Raw genomic sequence first — 20,396 nt, 5'->3', positions numbered from 1 at the left:
TAGTCATACAATTGTTGTTACTCTTTAGCAACCACACTTATTTTGGCATGAAGTCCAAGCTCTAATGCTAAATCTAAGGGTTCCATAAAAACTAAAATATTGTATTAAGTTCGAAAAATACTAACGTTTAGATGTAAGTCATACTCTACTTTCAAGCCATCCTATCTCAATATGGGGTTGTATTTTCCTTGAAGAACTAATCCGTTGTTTGGATTTCACTCCTTTTGTAGGGATGCAATTTTGTTGGGGTTTAACAATCAAACAAATCAGAATTTTATGGATATCAATAATACCATTTATCCTTGCGTATAGGCATAACACTTCATTTAGTTGCCCTGGGCAAAATATTTGGTGATACAAACTTCATTATCTGTTGTTCCAATCATTATTTGAGGAATATGATCTTAATCCAAACTTGATCATACCATGTCAGGTATCATTTATATTCTAGTTATTAGCTTATGAGTTACAAGCATTTTAATTTCAATCGAGTGTAGCAGATTTCTAGTGATTTCACTTGTTGCTACCTAGTATAGTCAAGGGAATCTAAGTTTGAATTCTGAATTCATACTTATTGTCTATAATGTAATAAACTGGTCAGTTTACTACCGGTATTTGAATTTCAAAGATCCTGGACAGTTCACTGTCAGATCCTTCTTATCATTGCGAAGATCCTAGTTGGTTTTTCTACCAAATCCATTTTATTTTCAGTGTAGCAGATTTAGGTGATCTAGCCTATCATTTTGGCATCAATGCATTCCATTTGGTATCAGCTAGTTTGGCTTAATCAGAGTTTGCATTTTACTAGCTGCCATTTTGGCATTGATCAATTCAATGAATTTGAAATTATATGTAATTTGGTCAACTAGCCACAAATATCTTTTTGTTTAATTGCATTGTCATCATTCTAGTCTCTCTATACTCTCACCTTGCCCACATTGAGAACTCGGTGATTAGGAAGAGCTAAGCTTTGAGTGATAATAAAAAAACTTAGTGGATTTGAGCTGAAACCCTACCAGGGATACTACAAGCACTAAGAGACCCAACATTTAAAAGATTTGCACCTATCAATAATACACTTAGAAATCAGGATCATGTTCAAAGTTGAATTCAGTGAGCACATGCTACTCTCAAAATTGAACAAAATCGTGATAAATTTGATGACCTAAAAATATGTATACATTGAAAAGAGACGATCGTCATTGAAATATTAGATAAATCTATTCCACAGGAACATTTCACTGAAACATTTTAGAAGCAAAATAAGAGAATTATAAATCTGATTTTATGCAAATAACTTAAGGGCAAAAGCAAAACAATGTTGGAAGCATGCACCTATTGATTTTGTCTTAAAACCATTCTAAAAAGAATTGAACTCATCCGATATTTTAGTCACTAAAATATAGCCTGAAATTGAACTTCTCCATAAAACAAGGGAATCTTAACATCTGAAGATCAAAATGAGGAAAATGGAATCGAACAGCAAGATATTGACAGCCAGCCAACAAAATTAGATATAATTTCAAATTCATTGAATTAATTGATGCCAAAATAGTAGCTAGTGACATGCAAATTCCAATCAATCTAGACTAATTAATAACAAGCAAAAATAATTTGATGTCAAAATGGGTGACTGTAATGGTTACCCCAAAATCCACTTCTAAATGAAATCACAGCTATAAAGTAATTCCGTCAAACACTTTGCTTGCAGTCCCTAATTTCTCTGTTTTGTGTTACAACCCTTATGACTCCGGAATGGTTTGTTGTATTGTTTTTTTGTGCCCTTTTAACAAGGATCTATGCATGTAACATGAATATGAAAATGAAAGCATAAACACACAACTGAAATAACCAACACACTGTATTTATAATGATTTTCAGATTAAGTGCGATATTGGCAATGAAACAACTCACTAAATACTCCAGCAATAGAATAGCATGAATATTGTTTTCAAAGAGTGATGGCCTGGGCCATAGCATTAGGCTGCTGCTAACAAAATGCTACAGTACGCAGCTGCTACAGTGCGTTGCTACAGTGACGTGGCTGCTACAGTGCACTGCTGCTACAGTGACGCGGCTGCTACAGTGCACGGCTGCTACAGTGACATGGCTGCTACAGTACACTGCTGCTACAGTAATATTTTATCTTCAGTCAGTCCAAAGTCTTCATATATCATCCCCTCAAAGTGGCATAAGCATCAGACAAATGGAGAAGAAGTTATGAGCAAAACATCCAATCTGCCTGTAGCTAGAAACGTGCCCAAACTGCCTGATAATGAAGCCGGTAGCAATGGATTCCAAAGGCCAAACCCCAGGGGAATGACGTCTAGAATGTCACAAGAGAGGATAGACGTCCTCTGATGCCAAGAACGGGTCTGCAACTCATTGCATCAATTTCTTCTCATATCCAACCTATCTAATGAAGCCACAAACGCTTTCTTTTATTCTCTTTCCAAGGGTCGACTCAACTCTCATCGGCAATGTGGGATAAAAGATGAGCAATATAAAACATATATTAAAATATTCACTTATGTCTCCCTTGGGTATAGATCCCATAAAATAAATATTAGAGTAACACTTTAATATTTTACAATTAAATTAAATGTTACTTTAATAAAACTTCAGGTATTAAAATGTATTAGCAATCGGACTCCGAATAATGCGAGTGATAGCTCGTCAAAAAGCTCTCACCAAGGAGTATCAAATCCAAACACCAAAACTGGCCTCCACTATGTCCTACTGACTTACTAAAAATAGTAAGTATGCCTGAAACTGAGTAAATCAACTTCGTTTTGGCCCAAACTGGAAATGACTAGGCCAAAACACTCCAGGATACCCTTAAGCCCTTCGTTAGCCCTCGGGACCATGTAGAACAAGGCTAACACACACACACTTGTTCAATTGCTAAAGTGGGGACATTACAGTGACTATATCACCTGATCCTAATGCACACCAAGTTGGTGGATATTATACTAAAAATAAAATGGATCTAGTGGATAAACCAACCAGGATCTTTACAATGATAGCAAGGATCTGACAATGAACAATCCAAAGATCTTCGAAATCCAAATACTAGCAATACACCAATCAGTTAATAACACTGTAGACAATAAGTATGAAATCAGCATTCAAACAAATATTCCCTTGACTATATCAGTAACAAGAAGTAAAATTGCTAGAAATCTCTACGCTCAACTAAAATTAAATGCTTGTAACTCATATAAGTGAATACCCATTCCCAAAATATAGATGATACATGGAATGGTATGATCAGGTTTTTGAAATAGTATCAAATGACTCAAATAATGACTGCAAGAGCAGATAATGATGTTTGTAACACCAAATTTATTGCCTAGCTCTATTAAGTGGTATGTCTATATGCAAAGATAAATGGTATTTACTAATATCCATAAAATTCTAATTTTTCTAACTATCATACCCCAACAAAAGTGCATCCTTGCTCACATCGGAAACTTTCTGATCAAAAAAGCTAGGACTTAAGTGATTGCAAATAAAATTAGTGGATTTAAGTTAATGCCCTTCTAGGGACACTACAAACACCAAGAGACCTATCTCTTAAAAAAATTGCATATACTAGTGATACACTTGATAACCAGGATCATGTTCAAAGTTGAATTCAATAAGCCCGTGGTACTCTCAAAATTCAACAAAATTGTGACAAATTTGATGACCTAAAGCTACTAAAGTGGAGGACATTTCACGTTTTAAACCTACAGCTTTATGCAATGTTTTGTATAATGGCAACAAGGTTGAAACCTCTTCTTCACAAGATCATTTCTCCAGAACAAGGAGTTCTTGTCTCAGGTCATCAAATTCATGATGAGATTCTGTTAGCTCGGGAGGCCCTACACTCTATGGATATCCATAAATCTTCCTCTTATTTGTCTAGATTTGTCTAAAGCCTATGAAAGAGTGGATTGGGTTTTTCTATGTAAAGTTTTGGCTCAATTTGGTTTTTCTGAGGATTGGATTGCATGGGTTAGAGCATGTTTATGTTTAGTTTCCTTTTCTGTCCTTTTTAATGGTTCTCCCTCTAAGCTTTTCTTGGCTTATAGGGTGATCCGTCAAGGTGATCCTTTATCCCCCTTCCATTTCATCATTTTGACAAAGTGCTTGGTAGAGTGGTAACTAAAGCTTGTCAAGAAAAAAAAAATCACTGGTTTTAGATTGGCCAAAGGAGCCTGCCCTCTCACCCATCTTCAGTTTGTGGATGATTCTACACTCCTAGGTAAAGCCACATGCTTGGAAGCTCAAAACTTGCAGAAACTTCATATTTTTTCTAGAGCTGTTGGTCAACTGGTTAATCATGCTAAATTTCAGCATCATTTTCTTTCACTGCTCTAGTAGAATAGAGGATCAAATTCTCAACATCTTCCACTTTATACGAGGATTCTGCTTCAAAAACTAGGGTCCCTCTTCTAGCTAAACAGCATAAAGATTGGCCTTGGATTATCAACAAAGCAAGGAAGAAACTGCAAAAGTGGAGTAATAAATGGCTTTCATGAGGAGGACAAATGGCATTGGCTAAGGCAGTCCTTCAAGCCTTACTTGTATACGTTTCTTCTATCCTGAATATTCTAGGTCAAACTTTGAACCAACTGGATTCCCTTGGCCAACATTTCATGTGGAGTGGTGTGCAAGATAAAATAAAGTGGTCTTTTGTTAAATTGGAGGCTCTTTGTCAAAACAAGCAGGAAGGTGGCTTAGGTTTTAAATCCTCCACCAAGCACAATAAGGCTTTGGCAACTAAACTTGACTAGAGAATGCTTATGGCTCCTTTTGCATTGTAGGCAGCTAATATTTGAGCCAAAATTGTGGATGATAATACCTTGAAAAGTATCATTATGTTACCTCTTCCCTCTAAGGGATCACCCATTCTTGCTGTTCAAAAAGTGTGGGAAACTCTTATAAAAAAAAGCACTTGTTTTAGATTTTGAAAAGCTCCTCCCTTTGGGTACGATAAGTTGAATATGGATGGTGCTTAGGGGGCAATCCAAGTCAAGCTAGTATGGGAGGCATTGGCAGATATTTTGATAAACATGTAGCCTTCTTCTTTGCTATCGTATTGGGACATACACCTGATAATTCAGCAGAGATCCAAGATGTTTATTAAGGGATGCAAGAGATTCTCAACTTTGGGTGGCAAAAACTCCAAATTGAATCTGATTCAAAGGTAATCGTCAGATTGCTATCTGATCCTTAAGGGTTCCATAGCAAAAAATTGCAAATAGCAAGAGAAATGGAGAAGATTCACAGCTTTCAGGATAGGGCTCTTGACAACCACAACCTCATTTGTTATAGTTCAACCCCTCACTGATGGCTAGCCAAGTTTCAAGAGGATCTGAGAAAAAATTTTGATTTTGATTTGTCCCAATGAATTCTAATATGTATCTTTCTCTCTACTTTGCTTGGGCTTGGACTAATAGTTTTGTAATGTCCGGTTTTAGGATAACTACGAATATTGGGACAATTACTTCAATTTCCTAACTGACAATATCTGATTTTTACAATAAACTTATGTAATTGAAATATGAATGCACTTATATAAGATATGACAATACTCAATGCCACTTGCTCTATCTGATTTGTATAAATTGAAAGTATGCTTAAGTGAATTGATGAATATTTGCACTGAGTGTGGTAATTGCTTGCTGTATCAATTATGAGTCATGACAAGGTAAACATGCAATGATATATAAGGTGATATTGCCTACAGCAATATGGATCGCTGTTTCTGATATGGTCACTTGAATCAAGCAATGTCTGGTATGTACTATCGCTTGAAGCGATATAACTGCTGTATCTGATATGACTATAATAACTTGCAATAATTATATGATATCCTGTGAAGCTGTGTCTGATTTGGCAATGGAACTATGCTGTTAATGCTCCTCAATCACTAATACCGATGAGAGATGATTGCTGTTTCTGATTGTTAATTGAACTCCATGCAATGAGGGTGATATTTCTGATATATATCACTGACTGGATTATGCACAAGATATTGGGCCTTCGGCCTGGCTCTCTTTGAGCTCTTCCAAACTGGAATAAAGAAACAACATAGAATATATTTGATATCTGAATAAGTGTGATTGAATATCTTCTTATACTTGTAAGTGGAATAGATCGCATCCCTTCACAAGCGATAAGACAAACCCTTCCTATCGTACTTCTTCATAACAATGCTGGTTAGTTTGCAATCACCGCTCTTGATGACTAGTCAATGTTTAGCATTTATCTGTCTCATTAGATATAACAATCCTAATCTTATCGATGGTGGATTGATTAGTCATAAGCTGCCACCTAATCCAACCGGTATATAATCATCATCAATAACTACTTATTTGATTAGTTGTATTCTACTTAAGTGGATATTACAGATCGCTACTTTGCAAAGATGCTTAATTATCAATGATGCTGTGATTATCATTATTCGACTAGTAATCCGTCCTTGATATTGATTATCATTCAGATCACTGATACCAACAAGTCCATTACTTTCTTCCACTGTAAATGTCTTAATCGATGTTATCCTTTCTCTTCCTACACTTGCCTTAGTCGATATGTCCATTTATTATCGATAATGTCTTATCTTCATGTAAACTTGCTTTCTTTGTCAGCTTCTCCTTGCTGGTTGTTGTCCCCTGATGGTGATTACATGATCCATGATTGAGTTCCCTGTAATCAAGGCGGCGATACCTGACTTGATGCTTGACCTACTGTTGTTTGTAAGTCAATACTGTGTCCCTTATCAGACCTGAGATGCAATCATAAAGATAACTTGGATGATTGCAAGTCTTTATTATTTAAAGTGAATGGACAATGTATTACTCCTTACTTATCTTATTTGAAGTATTCACATCTTGGGATATGTATCTTATTTTTCTTGCTATTACTAGGAAACTGCCTTATTTATAAGACTTCACAGTTTCCTTATTTCCTCAGTTACCGGTTCTTGCCAAAAATGGCCGGGTCCTAGTCCTGGTTCATGCCCGGTCCTAGTCCTCCCTGGTTCGACCTGGGTCCTATTGTGACCTAATCACACATCACCCCATCCCAGATAGGGACCCCCTAACTTTTAGGCCCTTTTGGTCATTTGGCTTTCGTTTTTGTGTGTGTCAGTGGCAATCTCTTCAATCTCTCCGCATTATGGATGTTTGGGAGTCAGTTAGGGTTAATCTGCTTCTCTGTCAAGCAAATTCTGTGAGGTCTAGGGCCTGTTTTGTCCTTTTTCTAGGGTTTTGCCTTTTGTCCTAGATTTTAGGGGTTCCTGTTAGGGTTTCGGGAAAACTAAGCATACGACTGGAATCAGGACCCTTCACCTCCCAATGAAATTTGAGCCCAAACGGAGCAACTTTCTATTTTTAGAAAGTCCCTATTTTTTAGGGATTTTTCCGAGTCCCAGAATGTCGCCATTTCACCAAAAATCAAACTTACTATTTTTAGTAATTTCTATTTTTAGTAAGTCATCCTGCTCTTGTCTTGGGCTCTAACTCTGACATTTTGGAAAGTTTCTATTTCGGGAAAGTCTATTTGTGGCAGGATCAGGCTAGCAGACAGCGGAGAATCAACATGCACAATCACTTCTAAATCTGGAAAGTTGAAAGCAGACAGGCAGGGGTCTAAAATGGCTAAATGTGAAGAATCATCCCTGAAGTGGAAGGTCAAAATATTCTAAGTCTGGAAGCCATTCACAAGTGCAAAATTCCATGTGTTCATGGACATGGCCAAAATGCGCCCAGTCAGGGCTGGGGCGCTAAAACCAAGAATGAATTCACAAGTGGAAAAATCCACCTCTCCATGGACATGTTGAAAATGCGCCCAAGTCAGGGTTGGGGCGCCAAAACCAGAAATGTATTCACAAGTGGAAAATTCCACCTCTCCATGGACACCTCCAAAATGCGCCCAGGTCAGGTTGGGGCGCTAAATTGAGGAATGAATTCACAAGTGGAAAAATCCACCTCTCCATGGACATGTTGAAAATGCGCCCAAGTCAGGGCTGGGGCGCCAAAACCAAAAATGCATTCACAAGTGGAAAACTCCACCTCTCCATGGACATATTGAAAATGCGCCCAAGTCAGGGCTGGGGCGCCAAAACCAGAAATCCATTCACAAGTGGAAAATTCCACCTCTCCATGGACATCTCCAAAATGCGCCCAGGTCAGGGTTGGGGCGCCAAAACCAGAAATGCATTCACAAGTGGAAAATTCCACCTCTCCATGGACATGTTGAAAATGCGCCCAGGTCTGGGCTGGGGCGCTGAATTGAGAAAGCCATTCACAGAAGGAAACTTCATGAATCCTTGGCGTGGTAAAAAAATTCACTCAAGCAAAAAATTTGAAATTTTGCCTAAGGCACGGAATCCAAGGAGTCAAGGAGGAATAAAAAGCAGAATTCCCCTTGGGCGAATTTTCAATTATGCTATTTTGAGACATCAAATCCCGATCAAATATGGAAATTTTTATAGATTCAGAATCGGGACGAAATTCCCCATCCAATGAACCTGACTCCTAAAATTTAGGAAGATCCCTAAAAAATAGGAATGTGAAGAAGAGGCATGAAAATTCCTTCTAAAGCAGGAAATGGCAAGTTGGAGTGGAATCGAGCAAATCCTAAGAAAGATCCTTCGGAATTGGAAAGAATGAAATCAATGAGTTGGCAGGAGGAATCTTCCAAGTATGACGCATGACTTGGAGCATTTAAGGAAAGTTCTAAATTTGAACTCACACGCATGGGAAATTGCCTTGCATGGCATAGTAATTAAGGAAAGTATGACGCGCCATAAATGCAATTACTAATTTGATGCCTCTTGGGAATTCTATATAAGTTGGGAAAAACATTTCATTTTTCACGTGAAAGATTCAGGAAAGAAAGAGTAAAGAAGCAAAGAGTTTTCATACTTAGTCTCTATTTTCATCATTTCGAAGTATTCCCAAGATGGCGGAACCTAGCAAGGCGGCTACTATCTCCAGGCAAGCATTGATCAAAGCAGAGATGAAAGGTTTTCTTCCCCATTCTCGGTTGAATTCAAGATGGGAAGAGATCAGCGATACCAACTTCGGCACGTTCAACTGGGCTGCATTTAAGATAAGAATGTTTGGAACTGCAGGACACAATCCATCTCCAACAGCTGTCAAAATTGTGAGAAGTGGAATAGTTGCAGCAGCTGGCTTTCCTCCCGCCATTCAATGCCCAGATCTAGTCTTGGAATGTGCAGCACATTACAATCTAGAGCGGAAGACAATCTCAATGCCAGACGGCAAGTTACTGGCAACATTGACTCCAGAGGCAATTGGTGAACCCTTCGGAATCCCTTCACATTACTCCATGACGTACAGGACCAGCAGCGGAGCTCAAGCAGTCTATGAAGCAGGCCCCGCCAGATGTGCTGATTTGATCAACAAGCAGTGGTTGCTGAAGCCTAGAGTACACGTTTCCAAGATGCCCAAAACTCTCACAATCTTCGAGTTCAAGCAGGAGTATGTGGACATGATAAAGATGTTGAGCAGAGTAATGGGATGCTCACACTCGGTGAACTTTGAGCCTTGGATGTTCTTCTACATAGGCGAGATCATGAATTCGAATACACTGATCGACTGCGCTAGATTGATCAGCCACTACTTGCATGAACAATTGAAGAACCTGCAAGAGAAAAGATCTCAGTCCTTTTCCATGAGTTCCTACCTATTCTATATGCTCGCACGAAGGGGAGGATTCGATGGGCTGCCAGCGAGAGGAATCATGGGCTGCGGGCCAGCTCAGCTGAAGGTGCATGAATGTTATCCTCAGCTACATCTCCATAGCGTGAATTCTTACAAGTTGGCGAATGATACCTTCACCATGTACCTGACATGACTTATGCAAAATAAGTTGCACATGAGGTTGTCTCCACAGGCAAGTGCTTTGGTCCAGAAGTATGGCGCCACGTTCCTGCAGTTCCCCAAGTTCACCTACATCAAGACGCAGGGCTTCTCCTTCCAATCTTACAAATTGCCCAGATATCCATCAGACAAGCTTATATTGCTCGAGCTCATGAGGCAATTGACTGCCTACGATCAGCTACAGAAGAAGAAGAAGCAATCTATTGAATTTCCAATTGTCTTGGGGGATTTCATGGAGATATGCCCCGGTTTTGAGGCCGCTGAAAGTGCAACAGGCGAATTGGCGTTCTATCGCCTACCATTTTACACTTCCAGGGCCCAGTATGATCCTTACAGCCAGATTAGGAAGGTTGTCGGTGTCAAATTCATACATAGATTTCACTTGGAGGATTACTGGGCAGGTGCCGAGGATGACTTTGAGGTCTGGAGAAGAATGCACTCCAGACTGCCCCTCGACACCATTAGAATAAGTGAGATTCATCAGGTACTAGACCAGGTGAAGGAAGACTCAAATTTGATGCAACCCGAATTCGAGAGGATAAAGGATCAACCTATCCTATTGCCAGATTGGTCGGAGCCTGAGGTAGATGATTTGAACATTTTGGCTAGGCCAGTGCTAAAATTCGCTAAGCACTAGATTGACAGGCAGACAAGAAAGTTGGTGGAAAACCATGTCCATCTGACATACCAGCTGATGGGAAATCTGGATTCTCACAGCGAGGCAACTGAAGGCTCTTCGCAGGGTCAGGCAGGAAGAGAGGCCCGGATGGACAAAGGAAAGAGTGCCCCAAAGAGGCCAAGGGTAACAAAGATGAAGGATATCCAACAGGAAATCCCGCACAAGGTTCAACAGGAGGCCCAGCAAGAGGAACCCCCACAAAAGAGAACGAGGACAGGAAGGGAGCATTCACCAATTAGCTCCTCGAGCGTACAAGAAGTAGAGATGTTCCCACATCCCACAGGCCCACTTCCAGGGAACGTTCCAGCACCTGACATACTTAGTATCAATGCTTCACAGGGTCGCCATCAGCCAAGAGGTCAGAGGCAAGAAAGTTCCCCGCACATGGAAGAAGCTCGCCAGGATAATTTCGTAGAGACTATCCTTGGCGAAATGGAAGAAGAATCTCAAGAACGGGAGCATGCAGAGGATTACAACCATTCCATCCCCGCGCCAGATTGGTTGGTAGGCAGATTGGGAAATGAGGCAGAAGGAGGGACCAATCCTGCTCAGGAATTAGAAGAATTATTGAAGAGGATGGATCAGCCGCCAGAAAGGATGGCCCCCCGGAAGTTCTCCAAGGTAGTCAGGGAAGAATCTGGAGCCCGTACCTTGCACATTGTTGAACCTGCAGTGGATAAGGATAGGAGTGAGATTAGATAGGAAGATTACGTCATCAGACAGGTGGATCTTGGCCATGCTTCCACCAGTCAAGTAATGGGAGACTTCGACGATTCTTCCTTTGCCATGAAGGAGAAATTGTTGAAGTCAAAGGCAAAATGTAAGTAGCTGAAGGAGGAAAACAGATTTCTATGCGAATACGTAAAGGGTTTCAAAAGGCCCCTCAGGGAAGCAGGTCCTTCATCCACTCCCCCTCCCTTCCTTCCCAAGGAAGTAATTGATGATGCAAAACTTACAAAGGCAATGGCACAGAATTCCCGAGAATGGGTAGAAGATATTTATGCTGAGGCAGGGAAATTTGTAGAAGATCTAGCTCAGCTCCATTCGAGGTTCGTGGCCCTCCTAAGTAGATTGGAAACGGCGGAAGGACTATGGGAAGATGTTGATGTCTACCAAGATTTAACCATTTCCCGACTCAGGGCTCTGACAAAGACTCCAAGGCAAACACTGGTAGACGGGAAAGTGATCCAAGAGAATGAAGCCTATGACTTTCCCCGATGGCTCTACGCCATCTGTTCAAGGAAGAACACCCTTGATAAATTCAGCATTGATTTTGTCACCTTGAAGGAGTCTATCAGAGGGATACAAGAAGAAATCCTCAGTGCAATGGAAGCTTTATTTTCAAGGAAACTCAGCGACGGAGGAATAGCGGTGAATTCCTTGAAATTCCAGTTGCATGATTTCTTCTTCCTCGGTTCGTTTCCTAAGGAACACTTTGCAAATGTTTCTTCATTCTCCGATATGATGAAGAAAACATAGGAAGCCATGGCAGATTGGGAAGGTTTCTTTTCCAGAAGCGAAGAGGAGATTACCTTGATGGAATTCAACATCGAGAATGTGCCAAGTGTCTCCATCGGAGAACTAGAGGCCATCGTCGGTAGGTTCATCGCATACGCCATTAATGAACGAGATAATGGTCGTCCATTTTTGGACGAAAGTCTTTTGATTGAATAGTGATGGCGTATTTATGGCTGAAGGAACATTGACTAGGCGTGGGACCGGTCAATGCATGCCACCACAAGATAGGGAATCTTCTTGCATGTCGTCCTCTCATTATGGTTTTATGACGGATTCTTCTTGCATGTCGTCGTCGCTTGGTGAGTGATGGGCATTTATGACCACGTCAGTTACATTCCGGACATGATCATCATCATGGGCGCTATTCTAGGCCCTTTTAAATTTATTGTAAGTGGGCGTAATGGGTTATTTAATGCAGATTCCCACCTTGTTGCACCTTGAGTGGGGAATCTTTAGGGCAAACCCTAATTAGGGTTTTGCATGTAATCGTGGCTTGAGGCCTATATAAGGGGGTGACCCCCTCATTTGTAAGGAGGAGAGACTATCGTCAAAGATTGTTGCTAAGAGTTTTTGAGGCAAACACTTAATGCATTGTTCAATTGTTGGTGTGTTCTTGTGCTGTTTTGGAACTTGCATGGTCTCGTTCTCTTCATAGATTAGGTTTGTTTTCATGCTACTAGACGAACTGGATTTGATAGGATCGCTTGTCGCCAAATTCGTGCTCATACTTTTGGTGTGCAGTTGATTGTTGCATACCGTGCAAAGTTAGTCTGAGCCCCGTTATATGTGTATGTTCAACTTCAATTGTTAGAAGAGATTGTTCGATTTGATGGTTTCTTTTGATGATTTGAAAATCTTTAACACACCCTCTGAAGATTGCACCGCCTTTGTGTAGTTGTGCTTTGCTGGCAAAACGAAGCGCGGTTGGATTTTGCACAAGTTATCCCGTCTCCTTGTTCCTAGGATTAGATTGCCTTTAGTTTAATTCCCCTCTGCCCTTTTCCTATTTACTTTCTGCATATTTCAAAATCTGAAAAATCTAAAACTTAGAGCTTCATTGCAAATCATCCGTGTCAATAAATTCTTTAGCTTGCATAAATTTCTTCGACATACGTAAGGCCCCTTGGATTACCAGCAATCACATCAACCAACTGAGTCACACCCGTAGCATAAAGTAACCTTGGAGTCGATTGTTTGATTCTCCTACAATATCAACATGCAATCGCACTTTGATCAAGAGAGAGTGAAGTGACCGTTGGGCAACTTTATTCTGTGTTGGACACTGTCATAAAAAACACGTCAAAAGGTCCCACCCAGGTCCTGCCGGGGCGGCTGGGTTCTCTGTGAGTCCTGCGCGTCGCAAGACCCATAGGGAACCCAGCCACCCCAGCAAGACCCAGGTGGGACCCAGGTCGAACCAGGGAGGACCCGAGTGAACCCAAGCCCATGGGTTCCCAAAAACGGGGCCCACAGGTTAGAAAACAAAGAAAAACAATTAAAAAACAAATTTTTTAATCTTATTTTAACATTTTGAAACCTGAATCAATTGAAACTTAAAACTTGAATATTATCTTTTTTGCAAATTATGAATATGATATTACATTTATGATTTACGATATATCAATATCAGAATATTTATTGGCATTGGCAATTATGGATTTATGATTTATGATTTATCTGTTATCATGTATGTATCATTGTATGGGAAAGTTACATTGTATGTTTCATATTTGTATGTTTGAACTGTGAACATATATAATTTTGATGTTTGAAGTTTGAACATATATATATTATAATATATATATATGTGTACAGACGAACCTGTACCCGTACCCAAAAAAAAAAAAAAAGCCGAATCCGCAAATCCGTACCCGAATCCTGAACCCGAACCGGAACCGGTAACTTAGCTTATTTCTTAATCTCTTGCTAATATCTAACTACTTAAAGATTGTCATCAAGGCTGCCACCCTTGATCATACACTTATTAAAGTTAGCTTAAAAGTAAGAGGGGGACATCACAAGTTTTAAGGCCTAGCATAGTAAAATATGTACACTTTGCTTCTTATCAAATATGATGAGGCTCTTTTTATCAGAGAAAAAAAATCTTGAAAACAGGCAATCATCTCTAAAATGTCGAAAAAATCTAGTCCACAGGATCATTTCATTGAAACAGTTTAGAAGCAAAATGAACAGAATTACAGATCTGATTTTATGTGAATATTGGAGTACAGAAGCAAAACAATTCTGGAAGCATGTGTCTAGATTTTGTTTTAAAAACCCTTCTAAAAAGAATTGAACTCATACACTATTTCTGTCACACTAAAACACAGTCTGAAATTGAACCTCTCCATAAAACAAGACAATCTTGACAACTAAGGATCAGAAAAGACTACAGAGCTGTATTTCCAGAAAAATGCCAATTTTTTTCCAACAATTAGAAATGCTTCTAGAAACACCAGCTTTTGTAAACATTCAGGAAACAGCCCAAAGCTTCTAGCAACTTCCATGCCTTTTTTCTTAAATTTCTTTGAAAAGAGAAACATTTCATATGCCAAAATATGAATATATGAATTCACATGTTTCAAAGGAAGACTTGAAAAATTACCAGTTCAGAAATTATATTTATGGATTTAATGCTTAAATGGCAATTAGAATTCTAATTTAGTATCCACTAATCATTTATGTTCAAATCACCTTGCCCCAGAGTGTTTCTTATAATTTGCTGTTTTTCTAGACGCTTCCTGTCAAGCCTGCCCCAGAAAGTTTCTTATAATTTGGTCATTTTCTGTTCCCGTTTCCAAAAACCTGTGAAAAAGGGTAAATATGCATCCCAAAAAGGACAGTCACCAATATCAACATCAACCATAGTTTTCCCAATAAAGAAAGAACAAGCATAAATTTTAAGACTAACTTCAACTAAACAGGCCCTTTCTCTAGTTGTTTTGTATAGAGAATCCCAATTTTATTGAGAGACAGCAGAAATCAATACTTCCACATCTGGCAATGATGGAGTAGTAGGTAGTTCAGAGAAATTGATAGTCTCTTATGTGATCAGTGTTATGATATTCAGAGATTCACAATATAGTAAGTTCTATCAGACCTCTTGTGGTCTTCCCATTAATAAATAGGAACATTCTCAAAATAAACACCAATTAGATCTAGTATATGTAGTAGGAAGAACTTTATCTAACTTCTGATTTTTTAAAGAAATCATCAAATCACTGCCTAGTCTTATCCATAAACAACAATCACTATTATTCTGTCTTATACAGACAGACTAAAAGATTTATGTCACTTGGACTCTGAATCCTGCTTTCCACATACAATGTATCTGAATTCAGCAATATGGTGTCCATCTGCTTAGCACCACAATATATATAAATTTGTAATATATGAGCCTAGCAGAGCCATGTTGTTCCTACACATGCAACCCATACTTATTCCACAAATATGTATGTCAATGTGGCAAGATTTCTGAGCAATTACTCTTTAAGAAATCAATTGATGAAACTTTACCAGCAGCTGTGTTTAATACATGCTTTCCAACCAACTTAAAGAATATCAATTTTAGATCAAAACAAAAAAAACTTCTATTTGCCGCTATTTACAACAAAATTTATTTGTTAGGCATTTTGAATTCCAAACCAAGTATGCTGCCCTCTGCAAAATATTTGAATTTACCTCTGCCCTAATACGAACAATTTGAATGTTAGAGATGCTAGAGAGTTCCACAAAATTCTCCATAAAGCAACACCGTTTCTGGCGAGGTTCTATAAGAGTGACCTGCCAATCTAGCAATGGTAACAAAGTTCAATTAGCTATGTTCAAATGGTTATATACTTCAGAACAGCAAATGTAATATAATGAACTGTGATATAAATTGAGTTCTCCATAGATGAAGAATGCATTTTCACTCAGACTGCACTTTCACTAATCTAAAACCACCCAGCACAAAGGGATATCATTAAGATTATCATTGCATGTAACAGTTTTATGTTCACAAAGTGCATCAGCATCTGGATTTAGCCTATTAATATGGTCATTGTTTACTGAATACTTTTTTACTTAGAAGATAAGTATCGGATGTGTTCTGTAATACAAAGTACACCAGATGATATTATGAGTAACACTTCAATGCATATTTTTATAATACCAGAATTTTCAATGACATTATTCAAGTAGAAATCATCCTCATCAATGGAGCATACGGATGTATGAGCACAATAGGATTTGAACATTCTTGCATCACCCAAAAAGAGTTTCCTTTTGCAATGATGTGATTTGGCTTAAGTGTGGATTGTGAGTATTGGTGTGAAGCTCTAGTTGTGTGTGTTTGGGAGCTGAGGTAATCTACAATGTTACTACAAAGGCCATTAGTTGTGACATTGGTGTAGCATACAAGCATGCAAGCCTGAAGGGAACTCTTGCATTAGTCTCAATAGAGATAAGCCTTGTGAAATTGAAGAATGAAAATTTGCAGCCATGAGAGAGAAAAAGCCAAGTGTAAGTTCAATGTAATGTCCCGAACGAAAAATTTCTACTTTTGCAATTTCACAATGGATAATGCATGCAACCTTGACACCTTTTGATCACCAAGATCCCTATGTGAGCAAGATGAAAGCATATATGAAGGGGTTAGATTGATTATTACAGAAAACTACTTCTTGGCGACAAGCCACACAACTCAATATAGTAGCAAGCCACACAACTAATATAAAAAATCAGAAAACAGTCTAATACTTTATGGTAGCAAGCCTTTCAGATTAAATACAAATACTAAATCTAACAAAGAACTACACAAATTAACATTAGAAATAATGTTGAAAAGACTATTTTTTCTAGTGTTATAACTTATGGCAGCATAGCCATCCAGACTTACAAAGCAAGAATCAACTTCAAAACTCATAATATTTCTCATAGTAAACTGCACAAAAAATTACAACAATGAATATTATTTTACTTATCTGAAATACTGATTTTTACCCGTAGAAGCATCATCAAAATAAAAATCAGAAATTATCAATATCATATAGATCTAGTATTAGAAACCAGAATCACTTATTTTCTGCATCTTCCAACTTAATGACTGGCAATTCAATTAAATAATAGTTAGAAACCTTTTATGGCTATGTCAAGTACTCTATTTGCCAATCTAATGACATAGAAGTTGCAGTGGTTTAATAGAATCTGAAGATGCAAATGATAAAGAACAGGTCTGTTTTATTGACATTTATACACAAACAAATCAAATGAATGCTAAAAGAATAGACCTGTTGGTGTCTGTTTTATCATCTACCAAACATTTAGAATAGGATGCCCGAAGGCATTCTATCCTCTCCTGAAAAATCACTACTGATTCCAAGGTCTATATGTGCGAACAAGCGACTTTAGTGGAATAGCTTCTTGGGTAGTGTATGCTGAAAATCTCAAGGGGGACTTACGTTTAACAACTGTCTTGAACTGCTGGACTTAGATGGATTTAGCAATTTTAGGCTCTTCTTTTTTTTGGATTTTCTGGGATTTAGACTTTCAAAAGAAAGGGAAAAAGGGATAGGGTTTGAGAAGGCTAATCTAATCCTACGAATTCTGGAGACGGTATCAACTGGGTGCTCTCGAGAAACCAAACCTTGCTTCGCCACACTAGGGACAACTACACAAAGTCAGTGCGATCTTCGATGGGTTGTGCTTATGATCGAGATGTTGGGATGCACAGAGGACTGGTTCAGACTAACTTTGCACGGTAAGATGGAAATCATCCATTTACCAAAAGTATGAGCAGAGATACACCATCAATTGACACTTATCAAATCCTTCATTCAAATTAACAACAATGAAAGCAAATCTAAATTAATTCTAACTAAGTGTTGAGGAAATTGAAACCATGCAAATCATTCAAACAATAGGGATTACAAAGCAGCGCACATGCAATATATTATCTGGAAATGACCTTAAGCAACAATACATCAAAAACCTCATACTCTCCAAATGAGAGGAGGCAACCTTATATAGTTTTTCAAAATAAATGAATGGCAGAGATCAAACAGTGATCAAGGGCCAAGATTGAAAGTCCTAAACCCTAATTAGGGTTTCCCAAAATACTATCAGCTTAAATGAATAGGAGAGTGACACATGGTGCACCTGCTAATTTCACTGAGGTGAGTGTCCACTTTCTTCTTTCAGAGATTCAACGTATCTGGACACAATGAGCTTGACCTCCTCCATGGTGACACTTGGCAAACCACCAATCTGGAAGTCAATGATGTCCACATCATCGGTACATGTGGCAAGAATGCCTTCCCACTCAACTGCTTGGGTAAGGAAGTTCTCATCGATGGAGAGGAAGTTTGCAATCTTTGAAAGATCGCCTTTGTCAATCATCCCTGAATCCTTGAAGAAGCTTGCCTGAATCCTGGCTCTCAGGTTCTCTGCCCGCAAATGTTTCTCCCTTAGGCTTTCCTTCTTCTAGATCTCTGACGCCACATGGAATACCTTGCCCAGGATCTCTCTAACATTTTCCTCTATCTCAAAGCACTTGGTCTCAGATTTCTTCAAAACCTCAATCCGGGTAACCAAGGTGTAATACCATGTGCTGAAGTCGTACCTGTCTCCTATCTATATGATACCTGCATCCACTAAGCTTCTCTTCGACATGCCTCGGATAACCTTCAAATGTGGGAGTATTTCATTCTAAATTTCATCCACCTCTTCCCAATTGGTGGCTAGATCCTGGATGCAATCGATCAGTAAAGAAGCTAACTCATGTGCCGATACTAAATTCTCTACCAGTGTGTCAGCACACACCAAAGCGTCTAAAATCCACTCCTTTGCTTGAGTGTACAGGCCCTTCATATCATCATAGTCCTTCATTGATCCCTCCTAAAGAGGCTGTGGCGGAGTAACCGGAACCTCACCGTTGAGTGGGCTAGTAAGATGGAGAACATACTTTCTCCACTACTGGTTCTCTTCTTCAACCTTCTCCCTCTTCTTTTTCATAAGCTAGACTCGTCTTTAGAACGTTGCAAGAGTCGTCAAAATATTGGACCTCTTGGTCCTAGGTGGGCTTACCCAGCTCTATGGTGGTAACCTTGTAATCATCAGCGGTGACATTGACTCTAGTCTTCCCTTCTTTGGGCACCGCTATCTGGATTGTCTTGAATCCTGCACTGTCTCTCTGAATTAGGGAAAACTTCCTAGCGGGCTTGGGTGGTTTAGTTATAGTGGGCTCATTCACCTTCTCCAGAAATGCTGCAATGACCTCTTCGGAGCGGGCCTCCTTGGGAACCTTGGCCTTTATTCTTTCTCTCAGCCAATCCGGAATGGTTGATTGCTCTACAATGTTCCGGTCAAACTCGTCATCTGCCTCTCCTGGGTTTGCTGGTATGCCATCCAAGAAGACTGTAGGTGCTTCAGCTTGCTCTCTGTCTGGACTTTGGACGACCTCTTCCACTACTTCCCTAACTAGTTGAGAAAGCACTCTTACTTCCTCATCAATCACGCAGATGTTCATCTCTTGCTCCCCAATTGCATTCTAATTGGGCACAATGGAAGCAGCACTTAGGATGGAGTGGCCTTCGTTGGACTCTCTTCTCTCACCTACAACCCTTTTCCCTGTGACCTTTGTGGAATTTCCAACCAACTCCTTCCTCTTTCGAGACCCAACACTTTCTGGATTTCGAACATCACCGACGGAGGTACAAGGATTGATGGACAGAGTATCATCTACTCTCATAATTTCGTAAGTCAAGGTCACACCCTTGGCCTTCAACTGCCTTGTCTTTTTCAGACGTCCACCACCTCGAGTACTCAACCACCGACCTCATGAGGTCTACTAGATCTGATTTCTCTCCCTCTGTCCAATCTATTAAAACTAGGGGTTCATTTTTCATCTTTTCAAAGCCCAGCTGCTGAAGTTCTAGGCTTTCTTCTACCTGATCGGCAACTCTGAATATTTATGTTGCTCTCACCATGCTCAAAGGGATTCGTGAACAGAATCTCTTCCTGATCTCGAAGCTATCGGCTGCATTAGCCCAGTAGTCTTCTAGATCCAGTCTGTGCTCAAACATTGTTCCTTCGACCTTCTTTATCCTATGGAATGGATCGAAATTCCTCCTTGCTTTGCATTGATAGAAGGGATACCAGGCTAGCTCCTTGTCAGCAATCGCAGCAGCTTGTGATGACGGACATGTTTCCAGCCCATTGCCAATTGTAAGTGAGGACAGTCCTGCCTTCTTCTGCTTATCCCTTTGAATCACTATATACTCCTCCAATTTTCTCACAACCTCGAGCAACACCACTCG

The 20,396-nt window shown here is 39.4% G+C and overlaps 1 protein-coding gene across 4 annotated transcripts in view; it reads right to left on the bottom strand.

Moving 5' to 3' along the window:
• LOC131076132 (uncharacterized) overlaps nucleotides 1-20,396 on the bottom strand; it is a 110,357-nt gene that overhangs the window by 43,381 nt on the left and 46,580 nt on the right. For all 4 annotated transcript variants that reach the window (XR_009113319.2, XR_009113318.2, XR_009113317.2 and 1 more), the window contains exon 3: nucleotides 15,781-15,890. Coding sequence is in view for 1 of the 4 variants with exons in the window: in XM_058013192.2 (XP_057869175.2) it covers nucleotides 15,781-15,890 (110 nt within the window). In the remaining 3 variants the exon portion in view is untranslated. The remainder of the gene's footprint in view (nucleotides 1-15,780; nucleotides 15,891-20,396) is intronic.

Source organism: Cryptomeria japonica, chromosome 10 (genome assembly GCF_030272615.1).
Source record: "Cryptomeria japonica chromosome 10, Sugi_1.0, whole genome shotgun sequence".
In the NCBI taxonomy this organism is placed as follows: Eukaryota; Viridiplantae; Streptophyta; class Pinopsida; order Cupressales; family Cupressaceae; genus Cryptomeria; species Cryptomeria japonica.
This window is presented reverse-complemented; position numbering and strand designations above follow the sequence as displayed.